Source organism: Chlorocebus sabaeus, chromosome 12 (assembly GCF_047675955.1).
Source record: "Chlorocebus sabaeus isolate Y175 chromosome 12, mChlSab1.0.hap1, whole genome shotgun sequence".
Lineage (NCBI taxonomy): Eukaryota > Metazoa > Chordata > Mammalia > Primates > Cercopithecidae > Chlorocebus > Chlorocebus sabaeus.
The window spans coordinates 100,261,170-100,287,276 of NC_132915.1; the positions used below are offsets into that span (position 1 = coordinate 100,261,170).

The 26,107-nt window shown below is 42.3% G+C and overlaps 1 protein-coding gene and 1 pseudogene across 6 annotated transcripts in view; both read right to left on the reverse strand.

Moving 5' to 3' along the window:
- Positions 1-26,107, reverse strand: part of GOLGA1 (golgin A1) — a 65,963-nt gene that overhangs the window by 24,856 nt on the left and 15,000 nt on the right. For 4 of the 5 annotated variants that reach the window (XM_037994085.2, XM_008006261.3, XM_037994084.2 and 1 more), the window contains exons 7-12: positions 26,035-26,067; positions 21,562-21,690; positions 20,187-20,356; positions 19,594-19,705; positions 9,638-9,763; positions 6,100-6,195 (exon numbers count right to left, since the gene is read on the reverse strand). In XM_037994085.2, the coding sequence (XP_037850013.1) occupies positions 6,100-6,195; positions 9,638-9,763; positions 19,594-19,705; positions 20,187-20,356; positions 21,562-21,690; positions 26,035-26,067 (666 nt within the window). The remainder of the gene's footprint in view (positions 1-6,099; positions 6,196-9,637; positions 9,764-19,593; positions 19,706-20,186; positions 20,357-21,561; positions 21,691-26,034; positions 26,068-26,107) is intronic. The other variant, XM_037994087.2, reaches the window with a different exon arrangement.
- Positions 14,854-15,563, reverse strand: LOC103239878 (large ribosomal subunit protein uL6 pseudogene; annotated as a pseudogene). The gene has a single exon (XR_012094880.1). The product of XR_012094880.1 is annotated as a large ribosomal subunit protein uL6 pseudogene (transcript).

A 26,107-nucleotide genomic window follows, 5' to 3' on the forward strand; every position in this document is an offset into this window, starting at 1 on the left:
CGCCTGGTTGCTAATTTTTGTATTTTTAATAGAGATGGGGTTTCACCATGTTGGCCAGGACACACAGTATTTTTTTACCTGGTTTCAATCACTTCCTTAGGACAGATTCCCTGAAGTGGGATTACTGTTCACAATACAAATTCAGGATTTACTCATTCCACAAATACGGAGCAAGGCTAACTCCATACCAGGAACTGCAACTGGGCATGAGGCCAGTGCAGTGAGTGGGACAGATGTAGACTGGCCCTCAAGGACTCACTGTCTAGTACTGAGTTGCACTTGGCTCTCCAAGATGGCATTTTTACCAGATTCAAGTTGTATCTGTGAATTTCTTAGAAGGCCTTCTTACTTACTGAATAAGGTCTGGCCTTGGGGAGCTTTATTATTAAACATAAGCACAAGGAAGGCTACATGCAGCTTGATGAAGGAGAGGTAGACACACAAGGAGAGGATGTTTTTAAGGCCTAGTCTCCTTACATACATTCACATGTTAGATTTAACCAAAACAATCCCATGAGAAAGGGGCTACTAGTCCACGGAGAAGAACAGGATTGTTACTAGCTCATGACCGCGCATTTTATTGGTAGTAGCGCCAAGACCAAGACGTTGTTTTACACTCCTGAGATCAGAAAATATCTGAGTCTCAGTTTAGCAGCCAAGTTCAAGACAGATTCAGATCTTCAAGAGATTAAACAAAAAGTTACCATATCATCCTGCAATTTTATTCCTAGGTATATACTGAAGAGAAATGAAAACATTAAGTCCACACAAAAACCTTGTATAGGAACGTTCATGGTAGCATTATTCACAATAGCCAAAAGATAGAAACAACTCAAATGTCCATCAAAAGCTGCGTGTGGGTTGGGTGTGGTGGCTCATGCCTGTAATCCCAGCACTTTGGAAGGCCGAGACAGGTGGATCACTTGAGGCCAGGAGTTCGAGACCAGCCTGGCCAACATGGCAAAACCCCATCTCTATTAAAAATACAAGGTATGTTGGTTTATATGTGTAGTCCCAGCTACTTGGAAAGCTTAGGAACAAAAATTGCTTAAACCTGTGGGGTGGGGGTTGCAGTGAGCCGAGATCGTACCACTGCACTCTAGCCTGGGTGACAGAGTGAGATTCTGTCTCAAAAAAAAAAAAAAAAAAAAAAAAAAAAAGGCTATGCTTTTGCCTCCCTAAGAGCTGGGCTTACAGAGTCAGGGCTCATGCCTGCAAACCAAGCACTTATGGAAACAAAGGCATAGCTTGAGCCCAGGAATTGGAGACCTGGGCAACATAGGGAGACCCGGTTCTCCACAAAAAGGGGAAAAAAAGACAAATGGAACTCAAGTGTTCATCAATGAATGAATGGAGAAACAAAATGTGGTCTATACATATAATGGAGTATTATTCAATCTTAAAAAGGAATAGGCCAGGCACGGTGGCTCACACCTGTAATCCCAGCACTTTGGGAGGCCGAGGTGGGCGAATCACAAGGTCAGGAGATCGAGACCATCCTGGTCAACATGGTGAAACCCCATCTCTATTAAAATGCAAAAAATCAGCCAGGCATAGTGGCAAGTGCCTATAGTCCCAGCTACTCGGGAGGTTGAGGTAGGGGAATTGCTTGAACCAAGGAGGTAGAGGTTCCAGTGAGCCGAGATCGCACCACTGCACTCCAGCCTGGTGACAGAGCAAGACTCCATCTCAAAAAAAATTCTTAAAAAAAAAAAATTCTTAAAAAAACCAAAATTCTATATTAAAAAAAAAAAAGGAATGAAATTCTGACATATGCTACAACATAGATGAACACTGAAGACATACTAAGTCAAATAAGCCAGACAGAAAAGGACAAACATTGTATGATTCCACCGATATGAGGTATATAGAGTCTCCAAACTCAAAGAGACAGAAAATAGAATGGTGGTTCCCAGACTGGGGTAGGAGGAACTGGGGAGTTACTGTTTAATAAGTATAGAGTTTCTGTTTGGGAAGATAAAAAAGTTTTGGAGATGGATGGTGGTGATGGTTGTACAACAATGTACACTGATCAAAAAGGATATTCAGAAATAGAACTGAAATTATAATAAAACAAAATAGTCTTTTCAGAAAAATATAGCTTAAAATGTATTTATCAGGAAATAAGAAAGATTTTAAAAATGAGATAAATATCCAATTCAAGAAATTAAACAAATTGGCCAGCACGGTTACTCACATCTGTAATCCTGGCACTTTGGGAGGCCGAGGTGGGCACATCACTTGACGTCAGGGGTTTGAGACCAGCCTGGTCAACATGGTGAAACCCCATCTCTAGTAAAAATACAAAAAAGGCTGGGCATGGTGGCTCACGCCTATAATCACACCACTTTGGAAGGCTGAGGCAGGTGGATCACGAGGTCAGGAGTTCAAGACCAGCCTGGCTAACATGGTGAAACCTTGTCTCTACTAAAAATACAAAAATTAGCTGGGCTTAGTGGCACACACCTCTGACCCCAGCTACTCAGGAGGTTGAGGCAGGAGAATTGATTGAACCAGGAACTGGGAGGCAGAGATAGCAGTGAGCCAAGGTCACACCACTGCACTCCAGACTGGACTACAAGGTCGTGCCACTGCACTCCAGACTCGACTACACAGCCAGACTCTGTCTCAGACAACCAAACAAACAAACATGAATAAAATAAAATAAAATAAAATTTTAAAAAATACAAAAAAATGAGCCGGGTATGGTGGTGCACACGGTAATTCCAGCTCTTCAGGAGGCTGAGGCAGAAGAATCACTTCAGCCTGGGAGGCAGAGGTTGCAGTAGGCTGAGATCAGGACACTACACTCCAGCTTGGGTGATAGAGCGAAACTCCGTCTCAAATAAAATAAAATAAAATAAAATAAAATAAAATAAAATAAAATAATAAAATAAAATAAAATAAAATAAAATAAAATAAATAAAATAAAATAAAATAAAAGGTGCTGTAATCCCAGTACTTTGGGAGGCTGAGGTGGGTGGATCACTTGAGGTCAGGAGTTCAAGAACAGCCTGGCCAACATAGTGAAGCCCCGGCTCTACTAAAAATTTAAAAATCAGGCAGGCGTAGAGGCAGGCACCTGTTAACCCAGCTACTTGGGTGGGTAAGGCAGGAGAATTGTTTGAACCCGGGAGGCAGAGGTTGCAGTGAGCTGAGATCATGCCATTGCACTCTAGCCTGGATGAGAGTGAGACTCTGCCTCAAATAAATAAATAAATAAGTACCTACCAAAAACCTGCAAATGGTATACCACACAACAAAACTTCAGCCATATTTCCTTTAAGACTGGGAACAAAACAAAGATTCCCACTAGTCCTATTATTGCTTCACTCAGTCTGGAGGTTCTTCAATGCTTTATGAACAGAAAATGGAATAAGAGGTGGGAAGACTGGAAGGAGTAAGATAAAGTGGTCATTTTTCGTAGATAATATGATTATCTACCTAAGAAAAACAACAAAAAAATCACACAGTAGTAATGAAGTTCAGCCGGGGTATGATATCTAAGATCAACTTTAAAAAATGGCAGTTCACGAGAATAACCAGAAATAATCAATTATAAATATGATTAAAAATAAAGTTTGGGCATGGTGGCTCGTGCCTGTAATTCGGGAGGCCGAGGCTGAGGTCAGGAGTTCGAGACCAGCCTGGCCAATATGGTGAAACCCCATCTCCATTAAAAATACAAAATTTAGTCTGGCGTGGTGACATGTGCCTGTAATCCCAGCTACTCAGGAGGCTGACGCAGAATTGCTTGAATCTGGGAAGCGGAGGTTGTAGCGAGCCGAGATTGCAATATTGCACTCTAGCCTGGGGGATAGAGTGAGACTGTGTCTCCAAAAAATAACAAAATAAAAACTAAAAAAATAAGGGCCGGGCACAGTGGCTCACACCTATAATCCTAGCACTTTGGGAGGCCAAGGCAGGCAGATCACCTGGGGTCAGGAGTTCAAGACCAGCCTCGTCAACATGGTGAAACCCTGTCTCTACTAAATATATAATAATTAGCTTAGTGTGGTGGCATGTGCCTGTAATCCCAGCTACTTGGGAGGCTGAGGCAGGAGAACTGCTGGAACCCAGGAGGCGGAGGCTGCAGTGAGCCAAGATAGTGCCATTGCACTCTAGCCTGGGCGACAGAGTGAGACTCTCAAAAAAAAAAAAAAAAAAAAAAGATTAAAAATAAGATACCATCACAGGCTGGGTGCACTGGCTCACGCCTATAATCCTAGCACTTTGGAAGGCCGAGGCGGGTGGATCACCTGAGGTCAGGAGTTTGAGACCAGCCTGGCCAACATGATGAAACCCTGTCTCTACTAAAAATACAAAAAAATTAGCTGGGTGTGATGGTGGGCACCTGTAATCCCAGCTACTTGGAAGGCTGAGGCAGGAGAATCACTGGAACCCAGGAGGCGGAGGCTATAGTGAGCCAAGATCATGCCACTGTACTCCAGCCTGGGCAACAAGAGCAAAACTCTGTCTCAAAAGAAAAAAAAAATACCATCACAGTATCAACACAAACTCTAAAGTTTCTAGGAATTAACAACTTAGGCAAGAAAATAAGACATCTATTGAGAAAAATGTAAAAATTTAATAAAACACACAGAAAATAATCTGAATAAGTGGAATCTATTTACATTCTTGGAAGGAATAATTAATATTATAAAATGGATGATTCTTCCCAATTAGCCTATACGTTTAATGCAATCTCAATAAAAATTCAAGTTGAATTTTTTAGAAACTCAAAAACTTTAAAGGCCCACAAATAGTTAAAGTCAACCTTCAATAAAAAAAAAAAAAAAGAGAGAATTTGTCTTATTGGGTGTTGAGATATAGTACAGATATCACTATAGTAATAAAAACATGGTAGTGTTTACAAAAGAACAGACAATCAGACCAATAGACAGAATGCAGAGACAAACTATGTGCAGACGGAAGCAATATGTGATAAAGTTAGCAAGAGAAATCAATTCAGAAAGGATAGACTGTTTAGTAAATGATTTTGAGAAATATGCAGAATTTCTCCATATTTAGATCCCTATCTAAGACTGTACAGAAAGACAGTTTGTATGTGAATTAGCGATCTATTAGATTGAAGGAAAAATTATAAAGTTAATAGGGAAAAAACAGTAGATCTCTGTGACTTAGGAGCAGGAAGAGATTTCCTAAATGGAACTTCAAACTCCACAGCAAAAAAGTGATGAATCTGATTACATCGAACTTAAGAATGTCTATTCAACAAAGGATACAAAGACAAAGTTAACAGAATGACTCAGGACTGAAACTGACAAAGCATTAGGAACAAGAATATACAATGAAATCCTACAAACCAAATAAGAAAAGACTGAAACCCTCAAATAAAACAAGGAAAGGATATGAATGGGCAATTCCAAAAGCAGAAACCCCCAGGAATTAACAGGCATATGAAGACAAGGCCAAAGTCATTAATAACCATAGCAATGCAAATTAAAGCAATGAAATACCACTCCACACTCAGTAAACTGGCAAAACTTGTAAAGGCTTGGAAATGCCATGCTGGAAAAGGCAGAAAGGCATATATAGGAACCCTTGTGCAAGCTGGAGGAGGAGAGCCAGGTGCAGGCTTGCTGGGAACAATCTTCTCCTATAATACTTAGTCTCTTTAGGTTTTATGCATGATCTGAGGTGCCAGGAAGAAGGAAGCAATCTGGATGTCTACCACGTAGATTATTACAAAGTGCAATGAAGTGGGTACAGACAGAAGTTGAGGCAGCTAAAACTAACAGAGAAACCATACCCATAGCTGTATCATTTACAGAAATTAAAAAGCCAGTGCTACATATTCTAAGGCAACCCAACAAAAAAAGCATCTATATGAACCACAATGGAATGGTATCCTATGGGAGGGAGGCCAATGGGGATAAAAGGGTATAAACATATAACTCAATCATGGTAATGTGACAAGGATGAAGAAAATGACTAACTCATCCCTGTATAGGTAAGATCCAAAAATAATCCCTTCCAGTGGAAAAACTCTGACCAAGAAGATTCTCAGTCACACCATGTTGCCATTCAGCCAGGTTACCACCCAAACTTAGGAAACACCAGAAGTAAGGTCAGTACCCGAGTCTCCAGGGCGTTAATGGCCTTGGCCTGGCTGCTTCTGGCTGCCAAGAGCTGTTGTCTGGTATCCTCCAAATTCTGCTCAGCAAGTGGTTTCTGTAAGTTGAAAGAAGAGTAAAAGAAGACTGTCATTCCTCAATTGAATAAATATTTACAGATTATCTACAACATACTATGATTTGTGCTAGGCACAAGAGACTTAAATACATTTTTAAAAATTCAGCTAATTGAGATATAATTCACATATCATAAAGTACACACAGGTAAATTTGAAATAGTCCTTTGAGGCTGGAACAAAAGACTAATAAAAAAATTACACAAAAGAGTACAGTAAGTGTCCACAAAGAGGAAGAAGCATGGGGTGGGAGATACTCCCTGCCACAGGGCAGGTAGGCGGCTTTAGAATTCACAAGGTGGCTAGGGCTCGGGGAGCCTCCCAGGCAGGGGGATGACCAACGGCGATGTGAACAGCCTGCTACACTGAGGGAACTACAACTCCTCAGAAGCCAAAGTGATGATGGGTTTAGGTCAAAAAACAAGACCAGAAAGAAAGGCAAAAGGGCCAGCTCATGAGAAGCTTTTGAATGCAAAAAGGAGTTAGAACTTGATTCTGTAAGCAACATTTTTCAAAGTAGAAATTCTAGGCCGGGTGTGGTGGCTCACACCTGTAATCCCAGCACTTCGGGAGGCCGAGGCAGGCAGATCACTTGAAGTCAGGAGTTTGAGACCAGCCTGGCTAACATGATGGAATCCCATCTCTACTAAAAATACAAAAAAAATTAGCTGGATGTGATGGTGGGTACCTGTAATCCCAGCTACTCAGAAGGCTGAGGCAAGAGAATTGCTTGAACCCAGGAAGTGGAGGTTGCAGTGAGTGGAGATTGCACCACTGAACTCCAGTCTGGGTGACAGAGTGAGATTCTATCTTAAAAAAAAAAAAAAAAAAAAGGGACCACGAGCGGTGGCTCACACCTGTAATCCCAGCACTTTGGGAGGCCGAGGTGGGCAGATCACGAGGTCAGGAGTTTGAGACCAGTCTGCCCAACATGGTGAAACCCTGTCTCCACTAAAAATAAAAAATTAGCCGGGTGTGGTGGTGTGCACCTGTAGTCCCAGCTACTTGGGAGGCTGAGGCAGGAAAATTGCTTGAACCTGGGAAGCGGAGATTGTAGTAAGCTGAGATCACGCCACTGCACTCTAGCCTGGGCAACAGAGTGAGACTCCATCTCAAAAAAAGAAAGAAAGAAAGAAAGAAAACAAAATGTAGAAGTTCTAAATGCTGGCATTAGACTTAGCTGAGATAGCTGTTACTGAGATAGTTGTTAATCTCAGCTAGTTGTACAGATTTGAGGCCTTGCTCCAAGCCTAAGGAAATCAGAATTTCTGAGGGTAGGGCCAGAGATATATACTTTATCTATTTACTTATTTATTATTTTTGAGATGGAATTTCGCTCTTGTCACTAAGGGTGGAAAGTAGTGGTGCGATCTTGGCTCACTGCAATCTCTGCCTCCTGGGTTCAAGCGATTCTCCTGCTTCAGCCTCCTGAGTAGCTGGAATTACAGGCACCTGCCACCATGCCCAGCTAATTTTTTTTTTTTTTTTTTTTTTTGAGACAGAGTCTCGCTCTGTCACCAGGCTGCAGTGCAGTGGCATGATCTTGGCTCACTGCAACCTCCGCCTCCCAGGTTCAAGCAATTCTCCTGCCTCAGCCTCCCGAGTAGCTGGGACTACAGGCATGTGCCACCACGCCCAGCTAATTTTTGTATTTTTAGTAGAGACGGGCTTTCACTATATTGGCCAGGATGGTCTCAATCTCCATCTGGCTCAATCTGACCTTGTGATCCGCCCACCTCGGCCTCCCAAAGTGCTGGGATTATAGGCGTGAGCCACCGCACCTGGCCTAATTTTTGTATTTTTAATAGAGGCGGGGTTTTGCCATGTTGGCCAGGCTGATCTTGAACTCCTGACCTCAGGCAGTGCTGGTATTACAGGTGTGAGCCACCACACCTGGCCTAGAGATATATACTTTAAACAAACTTCCCAAGTAATTTTTATGCACATTAAACTGTATACTAATGATGATGGCACAATAATAATATTGATCATGGTAACAGCTGACATATATGAGACCCAACTATGTTCCAGTTATCATTCTAAGCACTTTACATATTGTAACTTATTTAACCCAAACAACAATTCTGAGTTTAGTAGTATAATAAAACCAATTTTACTGGGGAAGAAACAAACACAAAGAGATTAAATTACTTGCTCTAAGTCAGGTGTCCCCAACCCTTGGGCCACAGACCCTGTGGCCTGTTAGGAACCAGGCTGCACAGGAGGAGGTGAGCAGTGAGTAAGCATTACCGCCTGAGATCCGCCTCCAGTCAGAGCAGTGGTAGTGTTAGATAGCAGTGTGAACCCTATCGTGAACTGCGCATGTGAGGGATCCAGGTTGCACGCTCCTTATGAGAATCTAAAGATCATGATGATCTGAGGTTGAACAGTTTCATTCTGAAACCACCCCCTCACCCTCCCCTACCTGACCCCATCTGTGGAAAAACCGTCTTCCATGAAACCAGTCCCTGGTGCCAAAAGGGTTGGGGACTGCTGCTCTAAGTCACAGCTAGTAAGTAGAAGAGGCAAAATACAAACATGGGCAGTCTGATTCTAGAAATCAATTTACTCCCTAGAACCCACATTACATTTACTGTAGACTGTTGAAGGGAATTGTAGAAGATGTTTAAGAGAGTGATATGGTCACCAGGGCTGATTAGGCGGATCAGTTTGGCAGTAAGCATGGAAGACTGTGTCAGAGGGTGAAGGAAGAGAGACTGATGCTGGGTAGGCCAATCTGGAGACTTCTAATATAGACTAAGCTAGATTTGCTGGAAATCCTGAAGTACAACCAGTGGCAGTGGAGATGGAGGTATTTAGTTGAAACTGACTGAAGAAAGAAAGGGAGGGTCTAATCTAGGAGGAGCCCCAAGGCCTTGGCTTTGCCACCTTTGTCATGGTGTGCATTGGAACAGAAAGAGAGGGAAGAGCAAACGTGTGCAGACAAAAGCTAAGCCTGATAAGAAAGTTCACCCGCACCACTGGGCAAGAGGCCAGTCTGCACAATAGCCTCCCTCAGGAAGGAGAGAATGCTGCCCAAGGTAATTCTTGCTCATGCCAAGGGGTAGATGTAGCTATTTTCCTTGGCCACTGCAGAGTACAAAATGGTGGGGAAGAAGGCAGTGCAGAAAGACAAGGCAGCCCAAGTGGCGGAAATCACTAGGTGTGGTTTATTGGTGATGAGATGCTATCTGTTTGTATATATCTCTGAATACAGCTCTCCCTTTCCCTGAGAAAAGCATGTCACCCACAGGGGACATAAGGCTCTTTCTAATGTAAGCAGGACAAGCCAAAGTTGGAGACAGTTCTCTTGTTACCATGCTGTTTGCTGGCCCTACAGCTCTGAAACTCTAGGGTTTGTGAAGTCACCAGAATCAACCCTGCCTTTCTAACACCAGACAGTCCAAAGAGAACAGAAGTTACCTCTTTCAGGAGTTCTTGCACATGTTCTTCTCCTGATAAGTTCTGTTCTAGTCTCTTCTCCAAGGATGCGACCTTCTCTTGCAAATGTATGATAATGTCTTCTTTCTCTTGAATTTCAGCAGTGACCTGCAGGTGAAAGCAGAGATCACTTTATACTGTAAGTCCTCTCTTCCTTCCTTCCTGCTTTCTCTTGGGCCATCACATTTTCCTGCAATTCTGTCCTCAACTGTATCCTAGAAGAACAAACAGCTAAGAGATCTTCCCTGAAAATGGGACACAGAAAATGCAAGATTAGAACCTGGCAAAACTCAGGGATCCAGCTCAGACCAGTGCAACAAGAAGCAAACACTCTTTCCAATTAAACAACTGACGGTCTGGAACAAAGGAATTACTTACCTGGTAGAGGCAGCAGAACTAACTCCACCCAAGAAGCACCTAGCCTGCCCTGCAATGACCTATGGAACAATGCTCCTGAAAGCTGAGGGGCTGGATAAAGCAGTGATAGTGCTGATGTAGTGGCTTAAAGGCTAAAGAGAGAACTTCTGAAATGATGAGATTCACCTGGCTCACAGCACAGGGACCACAGCAGAGCTGCCATGCCTCTCGCACCTTGGCTCTAGACCAACAGCTGCCCATTTTGTTTCAGTCTCTCTCTTTTTTTTGAGACAAGAGTGTCGTTCTGTAGCCTAGGCTGGAGTGCAGTGGCACAATCTCGGCTCACTGCAACCTCCGCCTCTCAGGTTCATGCCATTCTCCTGCGTCAGCCTCCCGAGTAGCTAGGACTACAGGCGCCTGCCACCAGGCCCGGCTAATTTTTTGTATTTTTAGTAGAGACAGGGTTTCACCATGTTAGCCAGGATGGTCTTGATCTCCTGATCTCATGATTCATCTGCCTCGGCCTAACAAAGTGCTAGGATTACAGGTGTGAGCCACTGCACCCTGCCAGTCTATCTCTTTAGCTATGATGGTAGTGGTGATAGTGCCAGGTTGGGACTAACTTGGTTCCTTTTACTACTACTAATCTTCAACTGCTGCTTGTATTAGTCCATTCTCACACTGTTATAAAGAATACCTGAGACTGGGTAATTTATAAAGGAAAGAAGTTTAACTGACTCACAGTTCCACATGGCTGGGAGGCCTCATGAAACTTAAAAGCATGGCAGAAGAAGGGGAAGCAAGGTACGTCTTACATGGTGGCAGGATAGAGAAAGCAAGCGAGGGGGGAAGTGCCATACTATAAAACCATCAGGTCTCATGAGAACTCACTCACTATCACAAGAACAGCAAGGGAGAAATCTGCCTCCATGATCCAATCACCTCCCACCAGGTCCCTCCCTTGACATGTGGGGATTACAATTTGAGATGAGATTTGGGTGGGGACACAGAGCCTAACCATATCACTGTTCAATGTCAAAGCAGAGTTCTTACCTGCTTTGAATACATGAGTTCTTACCTCCCCATTAAGGATGCCCATTCTTCCCCAGAAAAGATTGTATGGCAACAAAAATCTCACTGTGAAGACTTGTACCTCTTTACATATACTCTGTTCCCTCAAATTCCCTTATCTTACACTTCTGTTGCTCCATCTCAAGCCATAAACTTTCATGTTCAGTTGTAACTTGGCTAATCTCTCCTCAGAATAAGATGCAGCAACCAGGCTGAAGGGTTTTGGGAAGAAATATTTGTCATTCTGAATTCTCACAGGTGGACAACAGAGATAGTGGAGGGGAAGTCTGAAGAGTAGATTTATGACCCCACAATTCAATAAGCTTTCATCAAGCCTCAACTCTATCTGCTGTTTTCTGAGGATATAATCAGACATAATTCCAGCATGGAGGCTGGTGGTGGAGACAGACACAAAACTAATTACAAAACAATACAATTGTGCTTCAACAGAGGGACATACACGGGGCTATGAGATATCAGATGCAAGAGGGATTAACTGGGAGAATCAGATCAGGCCTCCTGAATGGGCAAGTCCAGGTGAAAGAGGGTGGAAGAAGAACAAGCATTCTGCACAAAGGGCAGCACATGCAAAGAGGTAACAGACAAGTCCTGCAAGGCTAGAGGTTGGGTGAGGAGGAAAGAACAGCTGAACACAACTCCTAGGTCTGTGACTCAGCCACCTGGGCAAATGGTAACATCATGCAAGGCAGATAACACAGGAGAGAAGGTGAGTTTGATAGGGAAAAAAAAAAGTTTTGGCCATGTTAACCCATCTTTATGGGTCTCTTATTAATAATGTTAATACTAGCAATAGTAATAACTATAATATAGCAGCAGCAGCTATAACAAGATTGCAGCAGCAATCTTGAAAAAGCATAACTGTAGGCTAGGTGCAGTGGCTCACACCTGTCATCCCTGCACTTTGGGAGGCTGAGGTGGGTGGATCACGAGGTCAGGAGATCAAGACCATCCTGGCTAACATGGTGAAACCTCATCTCTACTAAAAATACAAAAACAAAGTTAGCTGGGCGTGGCGGCGGGCACCTGTAGTCCCAGCTACTCGGGAGGCTAAGGCGGGAGAATGGCTTGAACCTGGGAGGTGGAGCTTGCAGTGAGCCGAGATAGCGCCACTGCACTCCAGCCTGGGCAACAGAGCAACACTCCATACCACAAAAAAAAAAAAAAAAAAAGAAAAAGAATAACGGTTGATGTAAGAGTTGGAGAACTAACATTACCCAATTTCAACTCTAAAGTGACATTGATCAAGACAGTGTGGTAATAGTGTAAAGACAGACATATAGGGTCAAGTGAACACTGCAAGCACTTTCTGTTATGTCTAGTCTTTACAAACACTATTTACCACATCCATTTACAAGGAAATTGAAGCTTAGGGACTAGCCCAAATGCACATACCTATTAGCGACAGATTAAGGATTTAAACCCAGGTCTTCCGGATCTAAACCCTGCATTTGTTCTCCTATACATCAATCTGAATTCAAGAGGTATAGATGATCCTTTCCAGTTAAAACCGAAACAACACATCTTACACAGGTCACTGTGTTAGGCAAAGTTAGGGACAGAAAAAGAATCAGTGGCCAAGTTCCATTTATGCCTCTTGTGCAACATATTGATGTGCAACCTCCTTCTCCAGGCTGGCTGATTTACTTCAGGCCCTCTTACACCTCATGTGGACTATGGGAACACCTACCAAGTCATACTCCCTGACACCAAACCTGCCCCTTTCCTAATGATCACCCTCTTCACCTACTCCCTACCAAGTCTGCGCCTCACAGTTATAGTCCAAGAATATGGACTGCATCAATTCTGGGTGTGTGGTCACTTGATTCAGACAGACATGAGTCTGAATCCTGGCTCTGTCATTGACTCCAGCTGTATGGTCTTGAAAAATAATTTAGCCTTTGATGTCAGATGCTCATTACTATCACCTGTAAAATAGGAAAACAATGTCTAACCAAAGGGTAGTTGTGAGGACTCGATGAGTCCCTAACTGTAAAACACTTGAATACTGAGCTCAGGGTAAATGCTCAGCTATTCTTGTTAAATATTCACTAATGATTATTTATGGAATTTCATGTTCACTATTTACTCTATACAACTGGCCCTGCATACCTTCCCAATCTCATCTAGCACTGTTTCCACTTCCTCCCTAAGTGCTAACCACTTACCTATCCTTTCTGTTCTCCTAACATGCCTTTTTTCCTTCATTATAAATGTATTTGTTGCAGCAAGACCAGTGGCTTATGCTTGTAATCCCAGCACTGTGAGAGGCTGATGCAGGAGGCTTGCTTAAAGCCAGGAGATCAAAACCAGCCCAGGTAACAGAGGGAGATCCTCTCTCTACAAAAGTAAAAAAACTGAAAACAAAAAACTTTGAGGCTGCAGTGAGCCGAGATCGTGCCATTGCACTCCAGCCTGGGCATCAACAGCAAAGCTTCGTCTCAAAAATAAATAAATAAATACATAAATAAAATAAATAAAGTGGCTGGGTACGGTGGCTCACGCCTGTAATCCCAGTACTTTGGAAGGCCGAGGCACGCAGATCATGAGGTCAGGAGTTCAAGACCAGCCTGACCAATATGATGAAACCCTGTCTCTACTAAAAATACAAAAATTAGCTGCGCATGGTGGCATGTGCCTATAGTCCCAGCTACTAGGGAGGCTGAGGCAGGAGAATCACTTGAACATGGGAGGCGGAGGTTGCAGTGAGCCAAGATCACATACACTCCAGCCTGGGCGACAGAGCGAGATTCTGTCTCAAAATGAATGAATGAATGAATGAATGAATGTACTTATTTAAGTAAAAAAAAAAAAAAAGTAAGGTGAATTTCATGAAAATATGTTAAGTGCAATACAGGTTAGGAAGAACATAAATTGGGAAGTGGAAAGATAATGGCTACAGTTGAGGAACTGCTATCTAATAGAGTAAAAAATGTGTAATTCTGAACATTGTGGGTTAAATAAAAACAAAATGAAAAGAATTAAAGTAAAATTTTGTTCCCAAACTGACAGACATCTGGTACGAATAAACTAGAAAAAAATAGAAAATGCATAAATACTACCATGAATGAAGATAGGGCAGTAACTAAAAGAAGAATACAAGAAATACAATGCCAAAACATTAAACTTATAGCAAATGAACAATTATGTAGAAAAATTTAAATTAACAAAAACTTAGGAAGAAATATAAAACTTAGAATTACTATTAAATAAATCTATTCAGTAATTAAAAATCTTCACACAGCCAGGCAAAGTGGCTCATGCCTGTAATCCCAGGACTTTGGGGAGGCTGAGGCAGGAGGATCGCTTGCACCCTGGAATTCAAAACCAGCCTGGACAACATAGTGAGACCTTGTCTCTAAAAAAAAATTTTTTTAATTAGCCAGGTGTGGTGGTGTGAGCCTGCAGTCCCCGATATATGGGAGGCTGACGTGGGAGGATCACTTAAGCCCAGGAATTTGAGGCTGCAGTGAGCCATGATTGCACCACTGCACTCCAGCCTGGGTGACAGAGTGAGACCCTGTCTCAAAAACAAAAACAAAAACAAAAAACAAAACAAAAAAAACCCACCAGCGACAAAAATTTAAATTTTGATATGTCCCTACTATATTACCATATAATTGAGAAAAAATAAATTAGAGCTCCAGGTATCATATGAATGTTTTCCGGGAGCACAATGTTGAGCATAAAAAATAAGTTTAGAAAAATACCTACAGAATGACTTCATTTTTTTTTTTTTTTTTTTAAGAAGCTCCAAATCAACAGGTCTTTTATTGCATCATTTAAATATCACAAGTAGGTCTTAGGAGTCATCTGGCATCTTCTTTCTGTAGCTGGATAACTCTTAGATCTCATTCATCAGCCTGCTGAACAGTTCCTTTTTCAGAGACATAGATACCATCCAAAAATTTCCTGATATCCTTGTTTTTAACTGTTGTGGCTTGCTGAATCAAAGCCACTGAATTTGAAACAAGTTCAATGTCATTTCCTTCAAGGATTAATTCATCTTTCTGGGCTTGAGATACTGAACGAGCAACACCTGGTCTCATCCGAACCCTGCGGATGTATTTTTCACCCAAGAAATTTTGGACTTCGACAAGAGACCCATTCTCCTGGATAATGACGTTGACGGGGAAGTGAGCATACACAGACCTCATCTTGTAACAGAAGCCCAGTGTAACACCCTTGATCATGTTCTGTACATGACTACAAATAGTCCGAACGGTAGCCAGTTCCTTTCTGTTACCCCACCATTTGTCAACCCGAAGCCTCTTTTTTTTCTTTCCAAGAAGACTGAGTTCTACATTGATGTGATTGAAGTCCCTCCGCAGGGTTCCTCTGGGGCCCTTCACGATAACTGTGCATCCCTTCAGAGTAATGTCGACAGTTTCTGGAATGTCGACAGTCTGATTGCTGAGAATGGTCTTCATTCTCGCAGTAGACGCAGCAAAAAAAGCCAGAATGACTTCATTTATACAACATTAATAAGCATGGAAAACTAAAGAAGATATTGTTTAGGGATAAAACTGACAACATTAGAAAGCAAAGCAGACAGTGAAGCAATCTCTGGATAGTACTTACTTCCAAAGGAAAAAGAAATGGGATGGAATAGTGAAGGGCACAGAGGGAACCTCAAAGATAAACACATTGTTCTTTTTCTTAACCTGAGGGATAGCTCAGAGGGCTCATTGCCTTGTTATACTTTTTATTGTACTCATATTTTATAAATATGATTTTATATATACTCAGTAAAGACAAGAAAAAAGTGAATTCCAAATTAACAATCTTCACACAATACCGGCCCATCTGTTGCCCAAGCCAGAAGCCAATAAATCACCCATAAAAATACAGACTTTTGTCTTCCTCTCCTCCCATATCTGTTATATTAGTAAGTCTGTCAATATTTCTTACATTTGTCTACCCACTATTATCTTCACCACCACACTTGTCAAAGCCTCCATCATCTTATGGTCAAACAACTGCAAAAGCTTCCTGAGTGGAAGACCCTCTCAGTCTCCTAACGGCCAGAGTAATCTGTTATTCTCTCTTATTCTGTATGTCACTGGCTTTCTTCTAGTTCCTTGAATGTGCTAATCCTTTTATTTGCCTCAGAGTTTTTGTTCATGCTGTTCCCTGCCTGAAATTCTCTCTCATCATCCCTTTCTCTCCAGCCTGAGCACTGCATCAAGTGTTACTTCCTTAAGTGTTCTACAGCTCCAAGGCTGGATCTGACCTGATATCAATAGGATCTCACAACATCTCGTAGTTTTCTTTCGGAACACTCATCACAGTTAGTAATTATATATGTGATTACTGATTAATGTCTGACTTCCCTTCTAGACTATAAGCATTACAAAGGCAAGAACTGTATCTATTTTGCTCACCACAATATTATGAACACTCAGCACAGAGCCCAGCACATAGTAAGGCTTAACTAATCTTTCTAGCATGAATGAAGAAACTTACTGTGACCACAATCTGGACTTCCCTGAGCCCCATTTTTCCAATTATAAAAACAACAGATGGTGTTCTCACTCGTAGGTGGGAACTGAACAATGAGATCACTTGGACTCGGGAAGGGGAACATTCACCGGGGCCTATCATGGGGAGGGGGGAGGGGGGAGGGATTGCATTGGGAGTTATACCTGATGTAAATGACGAGTTGATGGGTGCAGCACACCAACATGGCACAAGTATACATATGTAGCAAACCTGCACGTTGTGCACATGTACCCTACAACTTGAAGTTTAATAATAATAAATAAATTAAAAAATAATAATAATAAAATAAAATAAAATAAAATAAAATAAAAAAAAAAAACAACAGATGGTTCTAATTGACATCAAAGGGTCCCTTGAATATCAAAGTTGTGGCCAGGTGCCTATAATCCCAGCACTTTGAGGGCCGAGGTGGGCAGATCACTTGAGGCCAGGAGTTCAAGACCAGCCTGGCCTACATGGTAAAATCCTGTCCCTACTAAAAATACAAAAATTAGCCGGGCATGGTTACATGTGCCTGTAGTCCCTACCATTCAGGAGGCTGAGACGGGAGGATTGCTTGAGCCCAGGAGGTGGAGGTTGCAGTGAGCCAACATCACGCCACTGCACTCCAGCCTGGGTGACAAAGTGAAACCCTGTCTCAGAAAAAAACAAAATACAAAAACCAAAGTTGTGTGTCTATTGTCCCCCTTCTTCCACGACCCCAAATGTACTCTCTAACCTTCTGCCTTTTCTGCCTCCTGTTGTCCTCCTGATCCTTGACATTCCAGTTCCTCTAGGAAGATTTCCTTGACTCCTGAGCTGGAATGTACTTCCCCTATGGCATATATTTTGTATTTGAAAAATCTAGGGTTGAGTGTGGTGGCTCCCCTCTGTAATCCCAGCACTTTGGGAGGCTGAGGCGGGTGGACTGCTTGAGCCCAGGAGTTTGAGACTAGCCTGGGCAACGTAGCAAAACCCCATCTCTGCAAATAATAATAATAATAAAAATTAGCCTGTTGTAGTGGCGTGTGTCTGTAGTCCCAGCTACTTGGGAGGCTGAGGTGGAAGGATCACTTCAGCCTGGGAGGCTGAGGCTACAGTGAGACGTTCATGCCACTGCACTCCAGCCTGGGTGAAAGAGCAAGACCGTGTCTCAAAAAAAAAAGAAAAATAAAAATCTAGTTCATTTACATGAGACTTCTTGTTTGAGCATTTCTTTTCTTGTGATTACAATAGGTTTGAGTTCTATAATGAAACTGTAAGCCTCTGAAGGAAAACAATATCTGTACTGAGATTTTTAGTTCGGTGAGGGTAGAAAGCTTGTATCACAGTCATTCATTCATATATATATTTACTGGGTGCTCCTTATTGTGAGGCAGCAAAGTGCAGTACAATAAGCATGAGTTTTGGAATAAGACGGGTTAGAATCCAACTCTGTCACTTACTGTGTAATTGTGAACAAGGTCAATAACCTCTCTTAGTTTCCACTTAGATATCTGTAAGTATGATAATACTTAGCTAGAAGGGGTATACAGACCTCTATTGATAAAATCTTACTGTACTGTAATTATGCTGTAAGGCTCTGTCTCACTTGAGATCAGCATTTCTCAAAAGATGAGGGTAGGGTGGATGGCACTGCCCAACAGGGGGGTGGTTCTGTGATGTGAGGGGAAGGGCTGGATGTCAGTGACTAAAGGATGCTATTGGCATTCAGAACCCAGAGGCCAGGAATGCTAAATCTCCTGCAATGCAATGGACGATCATACAATACAAGTTGTTCTACTCAAAATGCCAATAAGAAATATGCCATTGGGAAATACTACTTTATTTTATTTCTATTTATTTATTATTATTTTTTTGAGACAGAGTCTCTCTCTGTCACCTAGACAGGCTGCAACGCAGTGGTGCAATCTCAGCTGACTTGCAACTTCCACCTCCCAGGTTTAACTCAAACTCCTGCTCAGCCTCCCAAGTAGCTGGAATTACAGGCACACGCCACCACACCCAGCCTTATTTTTATATTTAAAGACAGTCTTGCTCTGTTGCCTGGGCTGGAGTGCTGTGATATGTTCATAGCCCACTGCAGCCTTGAATTCCTGGGCTTAAGCGATCCTCCCACCTCATGATCCCAAACAGCTGGAACTACAGGTGCACACTACCACACTGGCTAATTTTTTTTTTTTTTGGTAGAGATGGGGTCAAGAGGAGGACCTCATGTGATCCTCCTGCCTTGATCTACCAAAGTACTAGGACTACAGGCTTGAGTCACAGTGCTGGGCCTAAGAAACACTACTTTATATTCAGTAATATTATTGTTCATCTTTATATTCTCAGAGTTTAGCACAGCCCTAATGTAGAAAGAAAACAAATGTATGTCAATGAAATGAAAAAACAAATTGTAATGACATCATTTGATTATGTGCCATAGAACAAACTGGATTACAGCCAAGTATGTCAAAGGTACAGCCCTGGTCATGTCAGCCACTATTGTTATATTTTTCATGCTCAAGGTCCATTATGTGCTTAAAGGTATATTTGAGTTAGGCCAGGCACAGTGGCTCATGCCTGTAATCTCAGCACTTCGGGAGGCCGAGGTGGGTGGATCACGAGGTCAGGAGTTTGAGACCAGCCTGGCCAACATGGTAAAACCCCGTCTTTACTAAAAATACAAAAATTAGCCAGGTGTAGTGCCGGGCGCCTGTAATCCCTGAGCAGTAAGAGCAAGACTCCGTCTCGAAAAAAAAAGAAAAAAAAAAAGAAAAAAAAAGAGACATATTTGAGTTGACCAAATGGTATAATTTGAGAATTCCTGATAGGAAAATACTGACTACTTCTGCTAAGCAATTGTATGGCCATTTCCATCTGAGTGCAGCCTGGCTAGAATAAGAAAGGGAGCCATGTGGACTGCATGAGAAATGTATGTTCAGTAGTCACTCTTAGGCAGAAATATCTGAAAGAACTAGTTTTTATGAATCTTAGAAATCCAGGTCTTCTCCTCATACTCTACTTACCTTTTGCAAATCAATGGAAAGCTGCTGAATGAGTGCTTGGAGCTCTTGTTCCTTTTGTTCCAGGGCTGTGATCTTACTTTCTGCACCTGTTTTTGAAGCTACCACATGATCTCTTCATCAAAAGAAAGCAGACAATGAACAAATTTGGATATCTCATCTAATATACAGTCTTCTGTAGGAAAAATACAAATGGTTCTTTCTATGTCAGGGCTACAAGCATCATTAGCCACATGCAGTTTTCAATGGGAAAAGCCTCAGCTCTCTCTGAAGCAGGCGCCCAAGGAGAAAAAGTCCATCCTAGTTTAAGAAAGAAATCCTGACCTGCCTCTCCTTAGTCTATAATACCTTACAAACTAAAACCACATTGAATTGCTCAGCAGGGCTGGAACTGTCCTGAGTTTCAGCAGCTGAAGGGGCAAGTGGGTTGGAGGTAGGGTGGGGCCTAAGTCCTAGGCAGGTAAGTGTGTGTCCAGAAGCCTTTGCCAGCACTGGAATCAGAAAATGGTGTAATGAACAATGGGGAAAGGTGAGCAGGCTATAGCCAGAACTACACTAACACCTCTTCCCAAGGGCCCCACAGACCAAGCAAGAACCTCTGCTCTTCCAGCGTTGAGTAGTGTCTCTGCAATTCTTCTAGCTTCTGGCTTAAGTCTGATGACATCTGGTTGGAGTTCATCAACTCCTCCTGGGTACGACTAAGTTCTCTGGTTCGTGCCTCCAATTCTTGCTCCATTTTCCCTAGACTTTCTTCTTTTTTTAAAAGCTGACACAAAAATATAAAGTTTCATTGGGCTATGCTAAGAAAAATACATTTAAGACCGGGCAGGTGGCTCACGCCTGTAATCCCAACACTCTGGGAGGCCGAGGCGGGTGGATCACTTGAGGTCAGGAGTTTGAGACCAGCTAACTGTTTGCCATGGCTAACATGGCAAAACCCTGTCTCTACTAAAAACACAAAAATTAGCCGGGCATGGTGGCGGGTGCCTGTAATCCCAGCTACTTGGGAGGCTGAGGCAGGAGAATCACTTGAACCTCAGAGGTGAAGGTTGCAATTAGCCAAGATCATGCCACTGCACTCCAGCCTGGGTGACAGAGCCAGGCTCTGTCTCAAAAACAAAAAAAAATTAAAAAAGAAAAATACACTTAAAAACAAATCTGGGCTGGGTACAGTGGCTCATGCCTGTAATCCCACCATATTGGGATGCTGAGGCATGCATATCGTTTGAGCCCAGGAGTTTGAGACCAGCCTGGGTAACATGGTGAAACATCATCTCTACAAAATATACAAAAATTAGCCGGGAATGGTAGTGTGCCTGTAGTCCCAGCTACTCGGGAGGCTTAGGTGGAAGAATCCCTTGAGCCCTGGAGGTCAAGGCTGCAGTGAGCCACCATCATGCCACTGCACTCCAGCCTAGGTGACACACACACACACACACACAAAAAAAAAAAAAAAAAAAAAGAAAAAAAATCTAAACTTGTCAGGCGTGGTGGCACACACCTATAGTAAATGCTTACAGTCCCAGTTATTTGGGAGGCTAAAGTGGGAGGAGAGCTTGAGCCCACGAGTTTAAGGCTGCAGTGTGCTATGATCACACCTGTGAGTAGCTATTATACTCCAGCCTGGGCAACACCGTGAGACTCCATCTATTAAAAAAAAAAAAAAAAGTGGACCAATAACCAAACTTTTATAACATTTTTGTGGGCTTATAAGAGGATTTATATACCTAGTAGTTAAAAAAAACAAAAAAACAAAAAACCCACAAAAACAACAACAGAAAAAGAGAACATTTCAAACAGAAGTTTTCTATTTTAATAAATTTTAAAACATACAAATATGATTAATATCAAATATGATTAGTATCAAATATTAGTGGTGTATGTTTATCAGCAATTAGAGAGTGATGACTAGTAAAATCTGAGTGAATAATCATCTATTCAGTATTTAGCTACTAAAACAAAAATGCATACCATGTGCTTTATTTTACTTAGTTCCTGCTGCTGGAAGCCCTCTAATTCATCCATTTCATCTCTCCTTTGGAAAAGATTCATACTCTGGTTCTTCATTTCCTGTAACTGGGCTGTCAGAATAATTTTCTCCTATTTGAAAGAAAGACATCAACTCAGGCAACTAAATCATTAGAAATCTGTATTACGAAAGTGAAAATCTTTTCTTTTTAAAAATTTTTATCTTTAGAGACAGAGTCTCACTAGTTGCCCAGGCTGGCCTTGAACTCCTGGGCTCAAGCAATCCTCCCGCCTTGGCCTCCGAAAGTGCTAAGATTACAGACATGAGCTACCACACCCGGCCTGAAAGTGGAACTCTTAATAAAGGAAAATCTTCAGGAAATCTCATGCCAGTGGATAATAATGCAATGATAATGGGAAGCATTACAGAAATATGGCATTATTTACAAATTCTTAAATTAAATAAATCCTTTAGAGAATTTAATTATTTATTTAAAAATAAATGTGTTTTAAATAATTGTGAAAAAGGGGAATAAGAGCAACAATTACGTAGAACTTTTTTTTTTTTTTGGTAGAGACAGGATCTTGCTCTATTATCCAGGCTGATCTTGAACTCCTGGCCTCAAGACATTCTCCTGCCTCAGCCTCTCAAAGTGCTGATAGATATGAGCCATTGTGCATGGCCTACGTAGAACTTTAAAGTTCTTACATCTACTTAGCAAGTCCAGATATATATTTTATGTGTCTATTATTTTGTTGTTGTTGTTTGTTTTTTGACACAGAGTCTCACTCTGTTGCCCAGGTTGGTTTGCAGTGGTGTGATCTCGGCTCACTGTAGCCTCCACCTCCCAGGTTGAAGTGATTCTCATGCCTCAGCTTCCCGAGTAGCTGAGACCACAGGCGTGCAACACCATGCCTGGCTAATTTTTCTACTTAGAGATGAGGTTTCGCCATGTTTGCCAGGCTGGTCTCGAACTCCTAACCTCAGGTGATTCACCCACCTCCACCTCCCATAGTGCTGGGATTACAGTTGTGAGCCACTGTGCCCAAGCTTATTTTACCTATCTATTCTTGTTTTGTTTTGTTTTTGAGATGGAGTCTTGCTCTGTCGCCCAGGCTGGAGTGCAGTGGCACAATCTTGGCTCACTGCAAGCTCTGCCTCGCAGGTTCACACCATTCTCCTGCCTCAGCCTCTCGAGTAGCTGGGACTACAGGCGCCCACCACCACGCCTGGCTAATTTTTTTTTTTGTATTTTTAGTAGAGATGGGGTTTCACTGTGTTAGCCAGGATGGTCTTGATCTCCTGACCTCATGATCCGTCCGCCTCGGCCTCCCAAAGTGCTGGGATTACAGGCGTGAGCCACCGTGCCCAGCCTACATGTCTATTCTTAGTGACACAGTGAACTGGCTGAAAAACGCGAGTAACAAGTAAGATTGAATGCCTGAAAAAAATTAAATGCACATAGATTATTATTATTATTATTATTATTATTATTATTTTTTTTTTTTTTTTTTGAGATGGAGTCTCGCTCTGTCGCCCAGGCTGGAGTGCAGTGGCCGGATCTCTGCTCACTGCAAGCTCCGCCTCCCGGGTTCACGCCATTCTCCTGCCTCAGCCTCCCGAGTAGCTGGGACTACAGGCGCCCGCCACCTCGCCCGGCTAGTTTTTTGTATTTTTTTAGTAGAGACGGGGTTTCACTGGGTTATGTAGAACTGATTTCAGTTAACAAGTAAAAAAAAAAAAAAAAAATTAGACATGACTGGTGTCAGCGGGTTACAATTTATTAAATGATCATTTCTAGCAGTGGACTCTTGCCTCTAATCCCAGCACTTTGGAAGGCCAAGGTGGGCCTATCGGTTGAGTGCAGGAGTTGGAGACCAGCCTGGGCAACATGGTGAAACGGCATGGTGGCATGTGCTTGTAATGTAAGAGAATCACCTGAGCCCAAGAAGTCGAGGCTGCAGTGAGCTTTGACTGTGCCACTGCACTGCACTCCAGCCTGTGCATCGTGGTGAGACCATGTCTCAAAAAAAAAAAAAAAAAAAAGAAAAAAAAAAGAAAAAAGGACTCTTTTAAGGATTAACCCTGCTGTTGCAGTTTCTAATTCTTGACTGAAAAAACAAACAAAAAGAACCAAAGGAGGCCGGGCGCGGTGGCTCAAGCCTGTAATCCCAGCACTTTGGGAGGCCGAGACGGGCGGATCACGAGGTCAGAAGATCGAGACCATCCTGGCTAACACGGTGAAACCCCGTCTCTACTAAAACTACAAAAAAACTAGCCGGGCGAGGTGGCGGGCGCCTGTAGTCCCAGCTACTCGGGAGGCTGAGGCAGGAGAATGGCATGAACCCGGGAGGCGGAGCTTGCAGTGAGCTGAGATCCGGCCACTGCACTCCAGCCTGGGCGACAGAGCGAGACTCCGTCTCAAAAAAAAAAAAAAAAAAAAAAAAAAAAAAAAAAAAAAAAAAAAAAAAGAACCAAAAAACCCAAACATCTTTAACAATGAAAGTGGCTTCAAAGACCTATATAGGTATCTCATTACTACTTCCTACTCTAGAAAATTTCCTCAACCTCTTACACCTGTGATCCCAGCACTTTGGGAGGCCGAGGCAGGTAGATCACGAGGTCAGGAGATCGAGACCATCCTGGCTAACACAGTGAAACTCTGTCTCTACTAAAAATACAGAAAAATTAGCCAGGTGTGGTGGCGGGCACCTATAGTCCCAGTTACTTGGGAGGCTGAGGCAGGAGAATGGAGTAAACCCAGGAGGCGGAGCTTGCAGTGAACCAAGATCGTACTACTGCACTCCAGCCTGGGTGACAGAGTAAGACTCCATCTCAAAAAAAAAAAAAAAAAAGAAAAATTTCCCCCAACCTCTCCTTCAAAAGAACAAAACAAAACAAAGAGAAAATTCCCTTTGTGAACCTTATGAACCTAAGTAGGTTTTTTAGTTGGTTCAGCCCTATATGGATACCCTTTACCAAAATTTTAAAAGATAAAAAAACAGTTCACTGAGAATTTCAATTGCCATAATTTTAAGAGTTTCTTTTATGACAAGAAAACCTTAATCCAACCCATACCTCCATATTTAAGAAGACTGTCATTAATAACATATGTTTGAGGATTTTTTTTTTTTTTTTCAAGGACAGGTTTCCTTGGGACTTGACTTTTCTATAATTCTTTCCTTATATAAAAATGTTGCCAGGCACAGTGGCTCATGTCTGTAATCCTAGCACTTTGGGACGCCAGGCAGGAGGATCACTTTGGTCTATGAGCTCAAGACCAGCCTGGGCAACACAGTGAGACCTCATCTCTATTAAAATTTTTTAAAAAATTAGCTGGGCATTGTGGCTCATGCCTGCAGTCCCAGCTACTCAGGAAGCCTAGGGGGGAAAATCATTTGAGCCCAGGAGGTTGAGGCTGCACTGAGCTGTGATTGTGCCACTTCCAGTCTGGGTAACAGAACAACCCCTTGTCTCAAAAAAAGTTAATGTATTCTCTCAGCTTGATAATTGGATTTCTATAGAACAGAAAGTAAATAGTTAACTTGGTGTTTTATAGAAAAAAAATAGTTGATCTAATGATTATTTTAAAACTAAAATGTTTTTCCAATTGTAGACTTGAAATTTCATCTTGTTCATATGTGGGAGCCAGGAATATATTACTTCAGGTACCTGCACGGTGTTATACAAGCAATGGTACTAGAATAATCAATTTTCCTCATCTACATCTAGCAAACAGGTTCTCATATATGTTCAATGCTCAGCCTTGAGAAATGCCTTCCTTCCCCACTGCTTCATCTTTAAGTGTTCCTAATATTACCACAGTGTCAATCAGAACCACAGCAGGAAAGACATGGCCAACTCAAATCAGGCATTTTGAGGATGGTTTAATAAAAGGGCTTATCAAAAATGTGGGACGGGTAATATGGCCCAAAAGATAATGTGCTGGTAACAGTTGGGCATAAAGGGGCAAAAAGATGAAGAGGTTATAGGAAACCCAGAGAGAGAAAAACTATGTCAAGAAGGCAAACCAAAGGTCCCACTGAAACTGTGACTTTTGGCCATGGGATGCAACTAAGCAGAAGAGACCCCACATGGGGAAAGGTGGGGGAAGAAACATCCTGACCACATCTTCTTTCACACATGGTTCTTTCAGGGTTCCCCACTGGCTGAACCCAACCGGATGCCAGAGGGCATTTTAAGCCCTGCTGATACAGTCTCTATCAGCGTTCAGGTACGCAGAGAAAGGGAAGAGAGGAGGAGTGCAGAGTATATCAGGAGGGGCAAACAAAAGACATCCTGCACATTCACCAAAAAAGGGGAGGATCTGAGCTTTTCCAGTCAGTACCTAATCATAAACTGTCCTGCTTCCAAGAGGTGGTATAGCAATCAGTATGTTGGTTACTGGATAAAACGTTTTCCAAACCCTAGAGATGAGACCAACAAAAATGAGACAAAAATAAAGATGAACTAACCTTTTCAAGCTGATCCATCTTTTCTGACCATTCCTAAAACAAAACAATAAAAAAGTATGGTTTCCAGTGAAGA